The sequence below is a fragment of the Phascolarctos cinereus genome, unplaced genomic scaffold (assembly GCF_003287225.1).
Source record: "Phascolarctos cinereus isolate Bilbo 61053 unplaced genomic scaffold, phaCin_HiC Scaffold_726;HRSCAF=1367, whole genome shotgun sequence".
Classification (NCBI taxonomy): domain Eukaryota; kingdom Metazoa; phylum Chordata; class Mammalia; order Diprotodontia; family Phascolarctidae; genus Phascolarctos; species Phascolarctos cinereus.
Window position 1 is genome coordinate 173833970 of NW_027556098.1, and position 19701 is coordinate 173853670.

At 48.8% G+C, this 19701-nt stretch overlaps 1 protein-coding gene across 28 annotated transcripts in view; it reads left to right on the plus strand.

The window, feature by feature from the left end:
- PHLDB1 (pleckstrin homology like domain family B member 1) overlaps positions 1–19682 on the plus strand; it is a 68465-nt gene extending 48783 nt beyond the window's left edge. For 5 of the 28 annotated variants that reach the window (XM_078146858.1, XM_078146853.1, XM_078146855.1 and 2 more), the window contains 13 exons: positions 1085–1273; positions 1919–2056; positions 4465–4605; positions 4869–4971; positions 5567–5611; positions 6364–6658; positions 6791–6881; positions 8660–8806; positions 11652–11768; positions 12682–12784; positions 16650–16735; positions 16933–16965; positions 18090–19682. In XM_078146858.1, coding sequence (XP_078002984.1) covers positions 1085–1273; positions 1919–2056; positions 4465–4605; positions 4869–4971; positions 5567–5611; positions 6364–6658; positions 6791–6881; positions 8660–8806; positions 11652–11768; positions 12682–12784; positions 16650–16735; positions 16933–16965; positions 18090–18230 — 1629 coding nt within the window. In that variant the 3' untranslated portion in view covers positions 18231–19682. The remainder of the gene's footprint in view (positions 1–1084; positions 1274–1918; positions 2057–4464; positions 4606–4868; positions 4972–5566; positions 5612–6363; positions 6659–6790; positions 6882–8659; positions 8807–11651; positions 11769–12681; positions 12785–16649; positions 16736–16932; positions 16966–18089) is intronic. The other 23 variants (XM_078146861.1, XM_078146869.1, XM_078146868.1 and 20 more) reach the window with 11 other exon arrangements.
- The last annotated feature ends 19 nt before the right edge of the window (positions 19683–19701 follow it).

A 19701-nucleotide genomic window follows, 5' to 3' on the forward strand; every position in this document is an offset into this window, starting at 1 on the left:
TGGTGTTTATGCTAGTTTGCTGAGGCTGCATGTGTTCCTGATGTTGTGGGTACCCACTATTTTTCAGGCATGTGAACCGTGGAGACCTTGAAAATGGGCACTGAGTGGTATGACTATAAGTATTAACCTGGGACAAACCCAATGCCCAGTCTGGAGGGCTGTGGTTGTCTATAGCCAGAGGAGTTAGAAACCAAGGTGGCAAAGCTTGGTGACATGAGGACTGGGTATCTTTGGCTATAAGGTCTGGGTGTCGCCAGGCTATGGAGACAGAAGCTGCTCTTAGGAAGGTGCCAGGGTTCCCATCCCATGGTGAATCTTGTTGGGGAAGACTAACCAGTTTCCTTCCCTCTTGCCCCAACTCTGGCTTTGGTTTTGCCTGCCCAGCATGGACTGTTGGTCCTTTGACTTGGCTTGAAGTGTTGGGTGCCTGGTGCCAGGGTAGTGTGCTGCTAATCTCTTCTCCCTCCTCCTCCTTGTTCTTGCCATGTGGTCTAGGAATATGTGAGTCTGGCAGATGTTCTCCAGCTCTGCGCCCGCTTGGACCCCAGTGCTTCTGCTCCTCCCCCCCATGCTCTCACTCTTTCCCTGCCTGCCAATGAGGTACCCACCGCTAAACATGCCCACTGATGTTCATTGTGTGCCTAGTGGACGCCCCATCCTAGGCCTCTCTGGATCTCACGCCCAAGGAGACATCAGCAGTGATTAAGGAAACTACTTCCCAAAGGGGGCGTGACCCTGTGCTCCAAAAGGGGAGGGGCATGGGTGGCTTGGCATGGGATTAGTATGGGGTGGGTTGGAAATAGCTATTTTCTTTTTTTTCAGGGCATCTCAATGCCTGTTCAGCAATTAATGGCATATGGAAGGTCCTAGACCTCCTACTGACATTGTGAGAATACCAAGGGCATGGGAAACCCCAGCTCACTGGGTGCCCTGGATGCCATAGGAATTCCCAGCCGGCAGGCCAACTCCTCGTGTTTGGCCCTCCATCTTCTTTCCTTTCCCTTGCCAACCTGCTAGGGGGCTTCTCTTGGGCATTGCCTTTCTGCTAACTTCTCGCTTTCCCTCCATGCCTTGTGCCCCCAAGTATGTGACGCTTGAGCAGCTAAAGGAAATGTGGGGCAGTGACCAAACAGGCACTGTGCCCGCGTCCCCAGCCCCCACACTCGGCCCTCCCCTCCCAGGCTCCGCCTTCCGAGCTGTGCCTCAAGTCACCTGCCTTCCCACCATGCCGCCATCCTCCTCCTCTTCTACTTCTTCCTCCGTCTTGCCCGAGGTTTGTGGTTCCTGTATTGTTGCTTTCCCCATCTCCTCCCCTCCCCATACAATTGTCCATGGGCGTGTCCATGTGTGTGTGTGTGTGTGCCAGTACTGCAATGTGGCTGTTGGGACTGCCACGTCAGAAGCTCTGGTCCTGCCTACCCTGGCTTGCACGCCTACTGGATTAGCAGGCAGTGCCCAGAGCACGTGGGGTCTGACTGGTGGGTGTCATCTTTGGCATACGGGTATTTCTGTGGCAATGGGGGTTCTGTTCCCAAGGCCTCTGCTTCTCTTTACTCTCCATATCTTCACCGTGATGGCTTTCTCACTGTGTTTCTCTTTATATTCCTTCACTTCCCACCCCCCTTCTCTTTCTTCACTTTCATCTTTCTACTTCCTTCTTCCTGATCCCTCACCCTTCTCTCTTCCCCTTCTTTCCTCTCCATTTTTTCCTTCCCCTTCTTTGTTCTCCTTTCCGCCTTTTCTCCTCTCCTTCCCTTCTTTTCCCCTCTTTTTTCCCCTGCTTATTCTCCTTTTACTCCTCCCTCCTCTGTTTTTTTCCTTCCTTGCCCTCTTCCCTTCTACTCCTCTTCCCTCCTTCTGCCTCCCTCTTTTTTTCTCTCTCCTCCCCCTTCTTCCTCTCTTTCCCCTTTTTCTCCAGATGGAGAAGCTGTTACTTCCTGCCCTAGACTTAGAGCAGTGGTACCAGGAGCTCATGGCAGGGATCGGGGATGGCCCGTCTGCCTCCCCCTGTTCCTCCCCTCCACCTCTGCCCGCCAAAGCTTCCCGACAGCTGCAGGTAACACCTCTCCTCCCCCCACAATTCAATCCCAATGCCAGCTCTGTTCCTTTCTGCTCTCTTATTCCTGGTGACTCTCACCTAGGACTAAATTGAGCATCCTTTGCTGAGAAGAATGGAGGTGGAGCATGGGAATGGGGCTCCAGGGACCATGGAGCTCTTCTTCCTCTGGGGAGGGGGTTGTCCCTCAGTCAAAAGCCAGGATGAAATGGCTCCAAGGAGTGAAAGGTCCCAAGGGAAGTGTCAAATTGGCATCTCCTCTAAGGGACTGGAACCAGGGTGGGAAGGAGGATGTCGATGTAGATCAGTTAGTCAGTAGGTATTTATTGATTGTTCATTGTATTCCCAGCATCATGCTTTCTATGTGTGGCAAATTCTACTCTGGCACTTCCCTCTGAGCCCTAAACTCCAAATACTAGATGATTCTCACTTGTATCTATGGTTGGGGATGGGGGTGGGGAGAATTTGCCTAGCTAGCTTAGCTCTGAGTATGAAGTTATATCCTCTAGGACTGGTGTTTCCTGGATCAAATTTGCCACGTCTTATTATCGTATGATGTCCAAGGGAGAGGCAGCACACAGGAGGCCAAGATAATCAATTATTAAATTAACAGATTAATCAATAAACTAATGATTAAATTAATAAATTTGTTGAGCTCTTCTATATGCCTGGCACTGTCTAATAGATGACTAAAAAAGACAAAATCAAAACAGTCCCTACCCTCAAAGAGCTTACATTCAGCTTACACTGGGGAGACAAGATGTGTACGTCTAGAAGACAGACAGCCATTACACATAAAATGGTGTGGAGTCCTTGAAAATTGAGATGAACTAAGTCCTGAGGAAAACCATAGAGGGCATAGCTTTGGGCAAAGGAGAAACTGCCTATAAGGTTCCTATAATTTGAGGAGTATTGAAATGACCTCTGCTCCTTAGTCTGCTCATCCACCAGCCTTCTACCAATTGCTTCAATGGTCCCTGCAAGGCCGCCAATGAAGAGTCATTCCTTTGGGTTCAGAGAGGTCAAGGAGGATGAAGACTGAGTTTAAATGGCCATCAGATTTTGCACCTGAGTTCAGTAAAGTGACAGGACGGATGACAGGGAACGTGGTGATTGTAAATGACATTAGGATTTTGGCAGGAAAGGGGAAGAAAAATAGGATGGTAGCTGAAGGGGATAACAGGATGAAGTGATGATTTTTGAAGGATGGTAATGACCTAGGCATTTTAGAGGCGATAGGGAAGAAGCTGGTGGAGATGGAGAGACTGAAAATTATGTGGGGAGAGTAGCTCCTAGAGAAGATAGGGAGGGGATGAGATTGAGGGTGCAAGTGATAGGGTTAGCCTTGGCTACGAGAAGAGCCATTCTAGCGTCTAGAGCAAAGGAGGTGAGGACAGGTGGAAGTGTAAGGGGGATTTGAGGTGTGGAATGGGAGAAATGAGGGAGTTCTTGGTAGATAGCATTAGTTTTCTGATTGAAAGTTGAAGTCATCTGCTGACAGATGGGCGTGGGGTCGCATTGGAGACTTAAAAAGGTTTGGAATAGATTCTGTGGATTGTTTCATCCCTGTGAGTTATAAAATGGAAACACAGAATTTGTGATATGAGGTGATAAGGGGCATGGGTCTAGCTCAGGGGTGAGGAATCTGCAGACTTACGGCCACATGTGACCTTAACAAGGATTGTTCTGTAAAATTTAGATTCAGTCAAAAGGCTGCGCTTGAGGATTTAGAAGGCCACATATGGCCTTAAGGTTGCAGGTTCCCCTGCTCGTGGTCTAGCTCATACCTGGACAGAAACCACTGCTGTAATATCTCCAACAGAGGCATCCAGCCTCTGCTTAAAGATATCTAATGACCAGGAGCTTATTACCTCCCCAAAACAGTTCATTCCCCTTGTGGGTATCTCTGAGAGGTCTGAACTTGTCTGTTCAGCTTCTACCTCCTAATTCTGCCATATTGGGGACAAGAAGAAAACAGTCTCATTCCTCTTGGAACTTTGTGAGCCATTAATAACTTGGCATGAATTAGTTCATCGGGTTTTTTCTAAGACCCTAACCAGAGCAGGTTTGGACAGGGATCAGGACTAGAAGTGGGGCTCATATCAGGAGAGACTGCTCAGGGTAGGCAGACCTCAGTGGGGAGGTGAGGGTTAAAGTTGGGAGGTGGTCTGAGGATCCTGGGCCCTCTGCAGGGTGTAGAGAGGTGCTGTCAAAGAAGCCAAATAGGAAATGATGAGGAAGACAAACTTCACCTGTTCTGGAGCTGTTAGGGACTGGCCCACCGTGGCTCTATTGGCTGGTACCAGGTGAGGCCAGCCCCTCTGGGGTCAGAATCACCTTGAACGATGGTGGTTGGTTTGGGGGGGGGCCTCCAGTTGTACTGAGTGAGCTCTGTTCATCTTTCTTAGGTTTACCGCTCCAAGATGGAGAGTGAGGCTGGCAGCCCCCTGCCTCGTACCCGCAGTGGGCCCATCCCCTCCTCCTCTGGGTCTTCATCTTCTTCCTCTCAGCTCAGTGTTGCTACCCTGGGCCGAAGCCCCTCTCCTAAGGTCTGGGACTGGGGGACATGGGGTTAGTGAGGGAAGGTAAAAGTAAAGAGGGGCCTGCATTGGAGAGGGTGTACCTGCATGCATGGGTGTGTTTGTGTGTGAGTGTCACTGGTCTGTATTCACATTGAGGATGGCGGTGGGTGCAATCAGAATCATTAGAAGAGTTCCCTGGGAAAGGTAGAAGATGTATGAGAGGCTGAGGTTTTGGGAAGGGGTTCCAGACCCCCCTACCAAGACCCTGATGTGCATAACTTCCCCCACAGAGTGCCCTCCTTACCCAGAATGGCACAGGGAGCCTGCCCCGTAACCTAGCGGCCACACTGCAGGACATTGAGACCAAGAGGCAGCTGGCCCTACAGCAGAAGGGTGAGTGCTGCCCAGCTTCGTCCTCCCACCCCCATGCACTCAACGTGCTCCTTCAGGAGGATGCTTTTATTTGAATTAGAACCCTGGCCAATAGCAGGGGGGGATTTAGGATATATGTGTGCATGCACGCATACATGTATATGTATGTGTGTACATCTACACACATACATATACATATACACATATATACACACATTTGTATGTGTGTGGACTTCTGACAAAGATTGTAGGCCAGTGCGAGCATTGCCTTACACATAGTAGGTATTTAATAACTAAACTGAACTGACTAGGGTTGTAGCCCTTTCCCTATAAGCTCCAGTAAGTAGGAGAGACCCCCATGAACCTAACTAACTAATATAGTTAGTTAGCTGCAACAGTTTGGGGAGCCCTCGGGGATGGCATCCTGGATTCTTTACTTTGGGGACCCAGGAATCCCTGTGTTCTGTGTGCCCTCCCTTCCTTGTCTCCCGTGTCCCACGTTTTGGAGTCTACGAATGTTTTGAAAGCCCACGTCTGTGCCTTTCTCTCCTCTTGTCCCCTCTGTGTCTCCTCCTTTCTGCCACTCCCATCCTCTCTCCGGCTGCCCCCGCACCAGGCCAGTCTCTTCCTGCAGAGCCCCTGCCTCTCGACGACACAGCAGGTAGAGCGGTGGGCACTAGGGGCGTTGCTTCTGGTCCAGCCATCCTTCCCTTCCCCCATGGCAGCTGCATGACAGCAGGTCTTCCTCCCTGTCGAGGCTCCATGCCAGGGCCCTTGGCTTCTGGGGCGGATGGCTCTCATGCTAAGCTGCTTTGGGTATTTAGGGCCCTGGTCATAGAGGGTAGAGGGAGTAGCTTTCACCCTGAATTCCTGGGAGGCATTGTGCCTCTCTCTTCAAGTCTGACCTCTGTGTCTGTCCCCTGTCAATTCCCCCTTTCCTTCCTCTTCCACCCTGGCTGCTGCAGCACCTCCTGAGCAAGGCCTGCCTGGCAAAGCCGGGAGCCTGCCTGTGACTGGCACTGCTTTTCCCACCGCCTGCCCCCGAGGGGGTCTGATGCATGTGCTCTGCCCAGCCTCCCTTGCTCCTGGCTGCAAGATGGAAGAGGCTGGCCAACTGTTGACCACTGGGAGGGTCCGCGGGCTGGACATTGATCCATGTGGAGGCAAGATGCGGGCAGGGAGGTTGGGGGAGAGAGAGCAATCCCAAGCTGATTGTGGCTGGGCGAGCTGGAGGCACTGAGCTGCTGGGTATCTGGAGCACCCTGGGGGAAACTGCTGGAGCCAGCTGCTGCCAGCGTTGAGCTCTGTCCCCAGGAGGCCCTCTCCATTGATCCCACTGCATTTGTCCCGGGAGCTGACAGTATGCTCCCATCTGGGCACTGTGCCCACCATGACATCCTCTCCCCCATGCAGGGCAGCAGGTGATCGAGGAGCAAAGGCGACGGCTGGCTGAGCTCAAGCAGAAAGCGGCGGTGGAGGCCCAGTGCCAGTGGGAGGCCTTGCATGGGGCAGCCCTCTACCCCGCAGCCCCCTCAGGCTACCCCCCTCTCATGCACCACTCTATCCTGCACCACCTGCCGGCCGGTCGGGATCGGGCAGAGGAGGGGGAGCATGCCTATGACACATTGAGCCTGGAGAGTTCAGACAGTATGGAAACCAGCATCTCCACAGGGGGCAACTCAGCCTGCTCGCCTGACAACATGTCCAGGTAACTCCTGCCTGGGTGCTGCCCCCAGTGCTCTGCCCCCGCTACCCTGTGTCTCCTTGCTCACGAGGATGGCCCGGGCCCCTGAGCCACTCCCTCGTGTGCCTACCTACCTCTCCTTTCCCCCACCCTCAGTGCCAGTGGAATGGACATGGGGAAGATTGAGGAGATGGAGAAGATGCTGAAGGAAGCCCATGCTGAGAAGAGTCGACTTATAGAATCTAGGGTGAGTCTGGAGGTGGGGGGAAGGGGACTGCATTGGTAGTGAGTGGGCAAGAGAATCGAATAATTGCTGGGCCTGGAGTCAGGAAATCCTGAATTCAAATCCTGCCTCAGATGCTTATTAGCTGTGTGACCCTGGGCAAGTCACTTAACCTCAGTTTGTCTCAGTTTCCTCATCTGTAAAATGGGCATCACAATAGTACCTACCTACCAGGGTCATTGTGAGGATCAGACGAGATAAGATTCGTAAAGTGCTTGACATAGTGCCTGACACAGCAGGTGCTTAATAAATGCTTGTTACCTCCCTTCCTGTTCCCTCTATATTCCTGCTTCTTGAATGAAACTGGCAAGTGACTGGCCATCATTTACAGAACCCCTACTCTGTATATGGAAAAGAAGGCAAAACCTTCCTCCCTGCTTTGGAGAAGTGGGGGATTATGGGCAAAGAATACTACATACACCATAAAAAGTGATTGATGTATGCTTTTTTCTTTTTTTAATAAAAAATTTTATTAATTTATTTTGATTTATCAACAATCACTTCCACATGCTTTGAGTTGAAAATTTTTCTCCCCCCTTCTTCCCCCCCACCCTCCCCAAGACATCGCACAGTCTGATATAGGCTTTACATTTACATACCCATTAAACATATTTTCACATTATGTAAGTAAAAATTAAAACCAACAGGAGGAACCATCCGAAAGATGAAACAAAACTCAACAGAAGGTAAAAATAAGTGATAGCGATTCAACTTCCATAGTTCTTTCTTTGGATGTGGACAGCATTTTCCAACCCGAGGCCTCTGGAGATGTCTTAGATCCTTGTAATGATGAGAAGGGTTCAGTTTAACAATATTAGTCATTGCATAACATTTGCCAACTGTTTTTTCTCTTTGATCTTTGCTAGAAGGGAAGCCTCTCTGAGAAGGGGAGGAGGGAAGGCTATATTCAGAAATGAAGATGATAGAACAACAAAGCTTAAATAAGGTTAAATATAAGATTCGTAAGATTAAAAATAATAAATAAAATAAGATGAAAAAGAAGAAAAAGACTGTCAAGACTACAGAGAGAAATAGGCCAAGAGCCCCCACTTCCACTCCTGGAGCTTACATCTATTAGACAGAATTCTTGCACCCAGGGCAAACTCATTTGAAGGAGGAGCGTGGAAGGTCTGAATTCAGGTGCAGGTGTGTTGGGAAAGGGTCTGCCACCCTTTACAATCTCGTCCCTCTTTTCTGAGTTTGAGGGAAGGGTTCCAAGAGAGGGACAGAATGATGAGGAAACCCTAGGAGTGGTGGGACCAGCCCAGACCAAGGGTGAGGTGGGGGACAGCGATCTCCAGAGGAAGCACGCCTGACCCTGGGGAAAAAATGTGGCCTTCTGCTTTCCCCACCCCTGATGTCTGCATCCTGAGGCCATCTTGGTTGGCTTATGTTAATGATTACTCTGGTCACATTTCCATTTTGCAATTTTGCAAAATATTTTTCTCATGAGTCCTATCAGGTACAAGTGATTATTATCCCCATTTTATGGAGGAGGAAACCAAAACTGAGGGAGGTGAAGTGATTTGTACGGGGTTACAGAACAAATAAGTAGTGGTGCCAGGACTTGAACGGGGTCTTCTGTAGTGATGTCTCCTAAAAGAATCATACTGTATTGAGAGAAAGGATACTTACACTGGTTTGTCAGGAAGGTTGTGATACCCCCCACCCAAGTCACCTGAGAGGAGTGGTGATGAGTAGCTCTGGGACCTCACCCTCCTCCCTTCTCACTGAGGTCACAGGAACGGGAGATGGAACTGCGGCGGCAGGCGCTGGAGGAGGAGCGCAGGAGACGAGAGCAGGTGGAGAGACGGCTGCAGAGCGAGAGTGCCCGGAGGCAGCAGCTGGTGGAGAAGGAGGTCAAGATGCGGGAGAAGCACTTCTCCCAGGTGTGTGGGCCGTGTGGGCAGGGGAGCTTTCCCAGAGAGGTAGGACCAGGGACGTCTCAGTGGTGAGCCAGAGAGGAATCCTGCACGTGGGTACATGTGTGTGTGTGTACACAAACATCTATGTGCACACACATGCAATCACACATTAATACATGGTGCATGCATACACACGTGTCTGTGTATACATGCATGTGAATATTGTGGGTGTGCATATATACACACAATTATATGATATGTGCATGTGTACATATATGTAGATAAACGTCCATAACTTTATGTGAGGGATGAGAACTGAACTTGTGATTTCATAGGAATAGTAACTCCCAGACTACATTAACCACTGCAAGTCAGTACCTGTTCTACACTTTCCAGTCTTGGAGAGAGTTCCCTACAGGGCTGAGAAATCAAATGACTTGATAAGGGTCACACAGCCCTGACGTGTCAGAAGTAGATTTGAACCCAGTTCTTCCTAGATTCCAGGCCACTTCTCTAGCCATTGTCCCTTGCCACCTCTTCACATTTGTGTGTATCAGACGCTACAATGTGCTTTTGTTTAGGAGAAATTGCCCATCAGGTTTTCCACATCTCACCAGTGGTATTTGGTGTCCCTTGGGGAAATAAGGAAGGCCTTGAGTTGCTTCCCCAACCTCCTGGGAGGGGGCGTCTGCCAAAATCAGGCTGGAGATAGGAGTCCCAGGGCCCCCACTTTAAAACTCAGGTACAGTATAGTCTGACCAGAGCCAGAAGACTATGATTAGTTCTGGGTACCATATTCTCTTTTTCCTTTTTTTTTTGTTTTGTTTTTAGGCAATTGGGATTAAGTGACTTGCCCAGGGTCACACAGCTAGTAAGTGTCAAGTGCTTGGTCTGAGGCCAGATTTGAACTCAGGTCCTCCTGACTTCAGGGGCCGGTGCTCTATCCACTGTGCCACCTAGCTGCCCCTCTGGGTACCATATTTCTCAAAGGGCCTCTGACGAGCTGGAGCCCATCCAGAACCATGTCCTGTGAGATTCTGTTAAAGAAACTGGGGGAGGGGACAGCTAGGTGGCGCAGTGGATAGAGCACCAGCCCTGAAGTCAGGAGGACCTGAGTTCAAATCCAGCCTCAGACCAAACACTTGACATTTACTAGCTGTGTGACCTTGGGCAAGTCGCTTAACCCCAATTGCCTAAAAAAAAAAAAAGAAACTGGGGGTAGGGGGCATCTAGATGGCACAGAGAATCAAGCTCTGACCTTGGAGTCAAGGGGACCTGAGTTCAAATCCAGCCTCAGATACTTACTAACTTTGTGACCCTAAACAAGTCCTTTAACCCTGATTGCCTCCAAAAAAAAAAAATAAAGCAATAAAGAAACTGGAGGTATTCAGCCTGAAGAAGAGAGGACTGGGAAGATGTGTGATAACTAGCCTTTTCCATGTATTTGAAAACCCGTCATATGGAAGAGGGATTAGATTTGTTCTGTGTGGCTCCAGAGGGGAGAACAAGGAGTAAGAGGGGTATGGTAGATAGAGAGCTGGCCCTAGAGGCAGAAGATCTGTGTTCGAGATCTGCCTGTGACATACACTGGCAAATCACTTCATTCTTTAGTGTTCTAGGCAAGGCCCTAAGTCTGTAAGTTGCAGAGAAAATACTGATCTACACTGACGAGGGGAAGCTCCCAGCATTGATGAAGTCACAGTTGCAGTCATTCATAGAGGAAAAAAAGAGCTTCCTAACAATCGAGAATTATTTAGGTAATGAGTTCCCTTTTGCTGGAAGTATTCAGACGAAGTATAGGTGGTCATCTTTTAGGGAGGGCATAGTGGAAATTTCATTAGTGGTGCAGGACATTGAGTCAGATAACCACTAAGCTTTCTTCCAAGTTTGAGATTCTTCCTTTCTTTGATTATCTTGAGGACTTTAGCCTAGTTAAATTTTCCTAGTTAAATTGTCAAATTTGAAGACTAACCAGAAAATCCTGTTTGTTTTAGAACTTAGTGTTGAAAGTCTTTCTGAAGTGTGTATCTGCTTTTCCTGCCTTAGTAGAGTGTGCCAAATGGAGGGTCCTCAAGGGCTTTGTTCTGAATGTCAGTGATGCCTGTGATCTAGCTGTTGACCGTGTAGGAGATAGTGATGAATCACTGCTGACTTCAGGACAAATCCTAGGAATTGCTGGTTTTTGTAAAATGGAAGATCCTGATCTCAGCTAATTTGTTGTTATCATTTGCATCTCTCCTAAGAGCAGATTATTAAAAAAAGAAAAAGTCTAACCAGAGATATGAATCTTGGAATGTTAGCGCTGGAAAGGACCTTGTAGATTATCTAGCCCACGACATTTATTGCACAGATGAGGAAACAGAAGTTAAGTGGTTATCTGGGTTCTGTTAATCAAGGTTTTTGTGTGCTACTTATAGTGAGGAACATCTTAGAGTAGATAAGTACAGTGATCACGTTAGAAAAACTATGGGTTTCTGTATTCAGCCTATTGTTCCAAAGTAGTTTATAACTCTTCTCCTTTTATTCTTCCCTTTACCTATAGGCATTAGGGAAGGAGGAAAGAAGGGGGGGGGTTGTCTTCATCACAAGTGGGGAAGTGAAGGCCCAGAGAGGGTCAGTAGTTTGCCCAAGGTCACATAGAGAGTCAGGGATGGAGCCAGGACAAAAATCCAAATATCCTTAATTCTCAACTGAAATGTGTGTGAAGGACAGAATGGTACTGTTGAGATGGAGTGGGCGAGGACCACGGAGGTTGCTTGAGAGTTTTGGCCTGTGAAGGAAGACGAGGCTCCCCGAGACAAGTCACAAGGAGGAGGGAGGAGATGTCCATGAGGTCCATCCACCCTTGCCCTCTTCTCCCATCCCATAGGCACGGCCACTAACCCGATACCTGCCCATCCGGAAGGAGGATTTTGACCTGAAGACGCACATTGAATCATCAGGCCATGGTGTGGACACCTGCTTGCACGTCGTGCTGAGCAGCAAGGTACGTGTGAGTACATGAGAGCCAGGGATAAGATTGGTGGGGCAGGGAGACTCCCTCCCCTGCCGTCTCAGATGCAGCTGGCAACTTCGAGGACAGTCACTTCCCCTCCCTTATCTGAGATGCCCAGAGATTTCTGGCCAAGCACCCTCGTGGGGTCAGGGGCAGTGTTGAGGGCTTGTTTAAGGCATGGGAACATAGAGGGAAAAACCACCTAGAGATGCTTTGATTTGAGTTGGAAGGTATTCAGTGCTCCTGGGGCCCTTGGGCGGCACCCGACAGAGAGCCGTCTGTCACACAGAGGATGCTGATGCATACTTCAGCGTCAAAGGTTGTTGTTATTCCTGTTTAGGCACATCTGGTTCTTTGTCACCCTGTTTGGGGTTTTCTTGGCAAAGATACTGGAGTGGTTTGCCGTTTCCTTCTCCAGCTCATTTTACAGATGAGAAAATTGAGGCAAACAGGGTGAAGTGACTTGCCCAAGGTCACACAGCTAATAAATGTCTGAGGCCAGATTTGAACTCAGGTCTTCCTGACCCCAGGCCCAGCACCGTACCCGCAAAGCCACCTGGCTACCCTTGGTGTCAAAGGACATGCATTCAAATCCTGATTGCTACTTCTACCTTAAGCAAGTCACTTAATGTGGGCCTCAACTGTAAAAAGAAAGGATTGAACTAGATGAAGGCTAACCTTACGATCCTCTCCCCAAAGACCTTACCCCATAAGGAAAGGAATGTGAGGATAAGATTTGGGTGTCCATCCCCTAACTGTTGATGGTCCCCGTCGGTGTTCCACCATTCTGATTCCCTCCCCTGCCCCCCAGCCCTGCTCCTGCTTGGCTCCTATAAAAAAAGGCAAGGAATCAGGGGGGTGTCTGCCGGCTTGAGATCTTCTCCTTATCTTGGTTTCTTACAAGGTCTGTCGGGGTTATCTGGTCAAGATGGGTGGCAAGATAAAGTCATGGAAGAAGCGCTGGTTTGTCTTTGACCGGCTCAAGCGTACCCTTTCCTACTATGCTGGTAAGTTAGCCCCTCTGCAGGCTGATGTCCATGGCGCTTCTCCTCCGACTCCACCCCTCAGCGAGCTGGGCAGATGTTATTAACAATAATAATGGTGCTAGTAGTAATAGCCATTAACATTTATATAGCACCTACTGTGTGACAGGCACTGTGCCAAGCGCTTTAAAACTATCAGCTCGTTTGCTCCTTATGGCAACTCTGGGAGGGAAGATGCTATTATTATCCCCATTTTACAGATGAGGAAATTGGGGCAAACAGAGCTGAATGACTAGCTGAGGATCACATAGCTAGTCAGTTTCTGAGGCTGGATTTATATCCAGGTCTTTCTGACTCGAAGCCCAGTGCTTTATCCACTGCATCACTCGCCTGCCCGGGTTGACCTGGGTTGGAATTGTATCTCAGATGTTTACTAGCTATGTGACCTTGGGCTAGTCAGTTTACCTTACTCAGCCTCAGTTTTGTGATCTGTAAAATGGAGTTAATAATACTTAATCTACCAACCTCAATAGGATTGTTGTGGGGGGAAAAATGTCAGTCTCCAAATAATAACCCCTTTTTTGAGTAGCCACATGACGTAATGGATGGAGAGCCAGCCTTGGAATTAGGATGAAGCCCGATTCAAATCCTGCTTCTGACATATGCCGGCTCTGTGATTCTGGCAAATCACTCGACCTTTTAACTCTCTAAGTTGCAGAATAAGGGCAGATCTGCACTGGTAGAGGGAGCTTCCTCACCAAGAAATCACAGGTCTGCTCCCCACCAAAACATTCGGGTCCTGTGTGTTTCCAAGAAGGGTAAAAGACTCCTGGGAACAGTAACTCCCAGAGGACGCAGTGTCCAACCTTGCTCAGGGGTCTGGTCACACTCTCTTGGAATCTTCAGGTTGGAACCTCCAGGCCTTCCCCAAGAGCTCCAGAAACATTGACACCCAGACTCTTGTTTTGCCTGACAAATTTTCACTTGAGAAGGCAGCATTAGCAAATGCATGCACAAGTCACAAAACTCTATAAAAAGTGGTATTTGACCAATTCTCAGTTATCTGCTTTATCTGTTTGGTGGATTATCTGCGTGTCAGATTTACAAATCCCAAGACTGGGTCCCTCTCACTTCTTTCCCCCTGAAGACTGTGTAGGGATCATTTCAATGATCATTCATGCTCCTTCTATCGTTCTTCCCACCCCCTCAACCCCCGCCCACTAAACCCTACAGCATGTTGGTGCAGGGGACAAGAACAGACGTTTATGTAGCTTTGACACTGGCAAAATTCTTTACAAACTGAAACTCCATGTGTTTCAGTAATTTGTCCATGATCTCTTTGGGAGCATCTGAGGTGAGATTGAACAGAGGTCTCTCCTAACTCCGAATCCAGGGTTCCTTCTACAATACTAGGGTGCCTTTGCAATACTAGTGGAGAAATGGTTATATACACATATCTCAATACAGCAGTGTCTCATTTATCTGGTAGTACTGGTGATGGAGGTGTTCTACATAAAACAAGCTTCCCAGTAATGAGCTTTTTTTCCTAAAATACATTTTCATTGATATCTTTTCATTTATATCCCCTACATTTCCCAACGTATCCCACCCCCACCCTTCTATCCATCCCTATAACAAAGAATAAAAAAGAGAAAAAGACAATTTGGCAAAACTAATCAAAACATCAAAAGAAGTGCAATATTATCAGCAGCATTCCCCCAGCTCTGCAAATAATGGCCAGAAATTCCTTCTCCTATCTTTTCTTTGGGGCCAAACTTGGTCATTATTTCACCACATTGAGCTTCAAGTGTCTCGCTGTTGAGGTAGCTAAAATTTTGCTCCATATACTCTGAAATTTGTTGATATGGTCATCTTTGGCTAGACACTTCTAAAAAGTATCATATACATACTTCTTACACAGAACACAGTCTAACCTTTTATTGGCCATTGGGTGGAGACTTGAGCCCAGGCCATCTGCTCTCAATTTCTAGTTTCTTTGTCTATAACATGAGAAAGTTGAACTAAAAGATCTTTCCAGGTTCCTCCCAGTTTTAAAACAGATTTTGATTACATAAAGGGTTTTTTTCCCAATGTTTTAACATTTTTATTTGAAGTTTTGAGTTCCAAATTCTATTCCTCCCTCCCCTTTCCACTCCTTGAGACGGTAAGCATTTTTTTAAACCTATATTTGGGCTTTTGATTGTGTTACTGGCATTCTGACCTTCAGATAAATGACACATTACTCTTTTCCTCTGCTTCCCCATTTAATTAAAAAAATTAAATTAAAAAATTAAAAATTAATTAACTTAAAAAACCTAGAACATTATGATTTAACCCCGTGGGTGCAGTGGAAAGAGCATGCAGTCTCAAGCTCTACATGTTCACTATGGTTCCACTACTTGTTTCCTGTATTACTATAGGCAAATCATTGAACTTCTCTGGTTTTCAATGTCCCCGTTTGTAAAATGGGGACTGATAACAGCTAACATCTATATATCGATTTAAGGCTTGAAAAACACTTTGCATAAATTATCTGATCTTGATCTTCACAACAGCTCTATAAGTTAGATGCTCTTATTAACCCCATTTTACAGATGAGGTAAACTGAGGCTGAGATCAGTAAAGTGATTTGCCCACAGTCACACAGCTAATAAATTTGTGAAGCAAGGTTTAGGCCCAGCTGTCCTAGGAGCCACTCTTAGTGTAGCACTCTAGCGACTCTGCCAGCTAAGCGCCTTCTTGTATTACCCACGTCATGGGTTTATTGAGGAAAGCATTTAATAATATGACACAGGAATATAATCTATTATTAATGGAGGTAATCTGGCCCAGCATTTGCCGGGCTTCTCATGGGTGCCAGATATTTCTGTTTGTGCCCAACTGTGCCCTCCCCCTTTCCCATGTCTCTAGGAGGGTGAGCCCAGAGATGGCAAGGTATAATGTTGGTGCATGTGGGAAGGGTGGAAATGATTCCTCCAAGCGGTCACTGAAGGGCTCCCGTGGGGAACAGGGACTAGGTTTGTCCTGTTTGATACACATGGGCAGAGCCAGAAGCAATGAGTGAAGGCTTCAGAAAGCAGAGTTAGGCTTTCTATATGAAAAAAAAAAAAGCAAACTTCTTAACAGTTATAGCCTTCTCCGAGTGGAATGGGCTTCCTTGGGAGGTAGTGAGTGCTTTCTCCCTGCCTTGGATATCACCAGGCAAAAGCTGAATAACCACTTTTTTGGCATGCTTTTGAGGAGCTGCTGCTATCTGTTGGCCTTTAGAATAATAGTAATACTTAACATTTATATTGTGCTTACAATGTGCCAGGCACCATGCTAAGTGCTTTACAATTATTATCTCATTTGATCCTCACAACAATTGTGGGGGGCGAGTAGTCGGTGGTATTATTATCTCCTTTTTACTGATGAGGAAACTGAGTCAGGCAGAAGACAAGTAACTTGCTCAGGGTTACACAGCTAGTTAGTGTTTTTAGGTCTGGCGAGCTATCTACTGCGCCACCTGGCTGTCACTGGGAGCTCTTCTACCTCTGAAATGCTGTGCCTGCCTCAACGCAGCGTGTACCTGTTGTCTTCGTGTTTCGCTCAGAGGCTATAGATGATTTATTTCTGAATACTGAAATTTTGTGTCTCAGTCCTGGTAGAGATGGCTCAGTGAAGGCAGGGGACAGGGGGAAGGGGGAAGGGGATATAGGAATGGGGTCAGAAGATAGGCAAGGATTGACCTCCCCATTTCACAGATGGGAAAATTGAGGCCCATAAAGATTGCTTCGAGGCAGGCCAGGATATCAATGGCAGAGCCATGGGACTCCCACCTCCCTGCACCTCCTAGGTCTTCATTTTCACTTGGGCACTATTCTTCAGCCCCTGTCTCTTCTCTTCACAGACAAACATGAAACTAAGCTTAAGGGTGTCATCTATTTCCAGGCCATTGAGGAAGTGTATTATGACCACCTTAGAAGTGCTGCCAAGGTGAGGGCAGGGGAGAAGGGAGGCCCTCTGAGAGCACTGGCCGGGGGGGGAAACTGAGGCCTCTGAGGTGGGAGGTGGAGCAGTATGAGGGGCTGGGCAAGTCTCAGGATGGGATCAGGAGTTCCAAGCTCTGACTTCTTACATCACTCCTGTTGACATCTCTTCCTTTCTTTCCCTCACACCTCCCCCTTCCCCAGAAGAGATTTTTCAACTTCAGCCTGGTGACTGAGGTACCCCCGCCTTCCAGCCCAAAGTCCTTTAATCAATGCTGTCTCTGCCTTCATCCTGACTGGGGCCCTGATTCCCCCTCCCAGAGCCCTGCTCCCTCAGCCTTGCAGTGAATGTCAAAGACAGAGGGGCAGCAGAGAGGTCAGCCAGCTGACGATGCCGCCCAGGCTAGCAGATGAGGCACTAGTGTTCTAGAATAATGCCTCATCTTGCTTTCTCTGTGAGTGACAGCTGTCTGTCTCTCACCCTGCCTGGTGTGGAGTTGGGGGTTTGGAGGAAGGGGATTGAGTATAGGTAGTTTCTTAAGAGGCCGAATTTGAGATGGTGGGCCAGAAGCCAACAGCTTGGCAAAGGAAGACAAATTGATTTGACCAGCCCTCTAGACTCTTTGGACAGAGGTCTGCAAGTAGAGAGGGGCAGGGCCATGCCTGAAATTTGGAGCCACCCATCTTCCTGAGAGTCAGAAGCACTCTTCCTAAGCTTGACCTTGATCCCCATGCTAACCCTGCCAAGCTCCCAGCTCTAAACACAACCCTTTGACTTTCTTGGGACCTGACCACTGGGATCCCAGCTGCCTTCATGTGTCTAACCTACAATTCTGCATTGTTTTTGAGTGAGGGGCCCGTGCTATGGGTGGACAGGGTTACTTGGCGCCGGCTTTTCTCTCTACTGGCCCCTCCTTCTTCCTCTCTCCTTTTCCTACAGAGCTAGCCTTCTCTGAAACTGCTCTGTCTCTGATTCTCAAAGCTTTCTCTTTGGTGGGGGAGGGCTGGAGGGGAAATTCCTAGATCTGTCCTGTTGAGGATGGCCCAGAAATAAGCTCTGAGGATGGTCGAGACAGAGCTCAGGAAGGGAGGGTTAAAAGGTGGCGCCAAGCCTGGCCCTGGGTCTGGCATCTGTCCCCAGTGGGAATTTCTGAACAGACAGGCTGCCAGGTGGGGTGGGGCAGGTGCCAGTCTTTGATTCCAGCCGTCTGGCCGTAAAACCCAAGTGCCTTCACAAAAGAAGGATCGTGGGGGGTTGACAGATGGCTTGGCAGCCAGTCAGGCACAGGTCTGCCACGGGGCTGGGGGCTTGTGCCTTGTCTCCCTCACACTCAACTGTCTGCCTGTCTTTTCTTCTACAGAGTCCCAATCCAGCCCTAACCTTCTGTGTCAAGACCCATGACCGGCTGTACTATATGGTAGCCCCTTCCCCTGAGGCTATGCGCATCTGGATGGATGTCATTGTCACTGGGGCTGAGGGCTACACCCAGTTCATGAACTGACCTGGAGGTGATGGGGCCGCCCCTGATGTTCCTCTCCACAGGGGAGGAGTCACACCCAGCCATCTGCCCCTCCCCTCCCCTCTCCCCACCGCTCCTGGGGGGCCGTCAGCTTCAGTGTTCCTAGGGAGCACCTTTCCTGAGGCTTGGAATATACTCTACCAGGATATTTCCTAGAAATGCACTGGGAGGGGAGAGCCTGATTTTGATGGTTTTTATAAGACACTTTGTTAACATCCAAGAAGCTTCTCACTCCTGCGAGATGCCAAGCTCTGGGCCTCCTGGGAGCTAGCCAGAAGGGAAAGCAGGGATGTGGGTCTTGGCACCTGGCATAGCCCCTCAGGAGCCCTCCAAAGACGTGATCAGGGCCGAGGGCTTCTGGGACACAGGAGGCTCTCTGCTCAGCTCGGGAGAAGGGCCCTTAAGTCTCCCTGGCCCCTTTTCTCTTTTGGAAAGGACACACTTAAGGTACCAGAATCTGCCAAAGATCCCCTCTTCATCTCAGCCCCCTTCCCAGGGGCCTTGAGGGCTGAGCACAGGCCACATCCTGGAGGAGGTAAAAGGGGGGAGCTCTAGTTCCCAAGCCCCTTGATCTCTCTCCTCCTTCCCCTCCCCCCAGTTTATTTTTTAAGATTTTGCTCGTGACAGAGGAAGTGGTACCATTACTGTGGCCACAACCCAATCTCCAGTGATCTAGAGCCATAGTTGTGTCCCCCTACCCCATCCCCATCATTGCTCTATCTTCATCCCCCGGTGGCTCTAGGTACCTCTTGTGGGCCCTACCCCCAAGTCTTCCCAAGGCTACTTGCTCAAGATTTCTTTACACAAAGGCCCTTGAACATCTTACACTGGGGAGAGGGGACCTGACCACCAGTCCCTTCCCCCCTACTCCATTCTCTTACCACCGGGCCCCAATGCACTAGCCCTACTTGGCCCTAGGTCTGGGCCCCTTCCCCCTCCATGTGTGCCTTGACTGGAGCCAGAGGTTGCCAGGGTCTGGGGGTATGGAGACCCAAAAAGGAGCCACAGGGTCTGGGTGGGTGATGGAGCATGTCCTGAGGCCTATCCTTGGCCCAGGAAGGGTTTCTTGAGATTGTTTTCCAGGGAGGAGAAGAGCTCACCCTCACTTCCAGGAAGAGAATAGTACTACCAAGGTGGAAAGAACCAGTGAGGGGAATGAAATGTGCACCCCCTGCCATTCATCCTACCCTCTCTTGGCCTCAGGAATGTGGCAGGGAAGACCAGGCTCCCACCCATGCTGGTTCCAGCCCTTTAGGCCTTAACACTAATCCCTCTTCTCCTGTCCAGACCTCCTTCCCTTCCTGCCTTTACTCCCCATTTGCCAGAGGCCTGAGTTGCCTGGGTCCAGGCTGGGGTTGATTGTTGGGTTTTTTTTTTCCAGTATTTGTAAGCAGTTCAGCAAAAACAATAAAGCATTGGAAATAATCAGCTTGATTTGGAGAGAGGGGAGAAC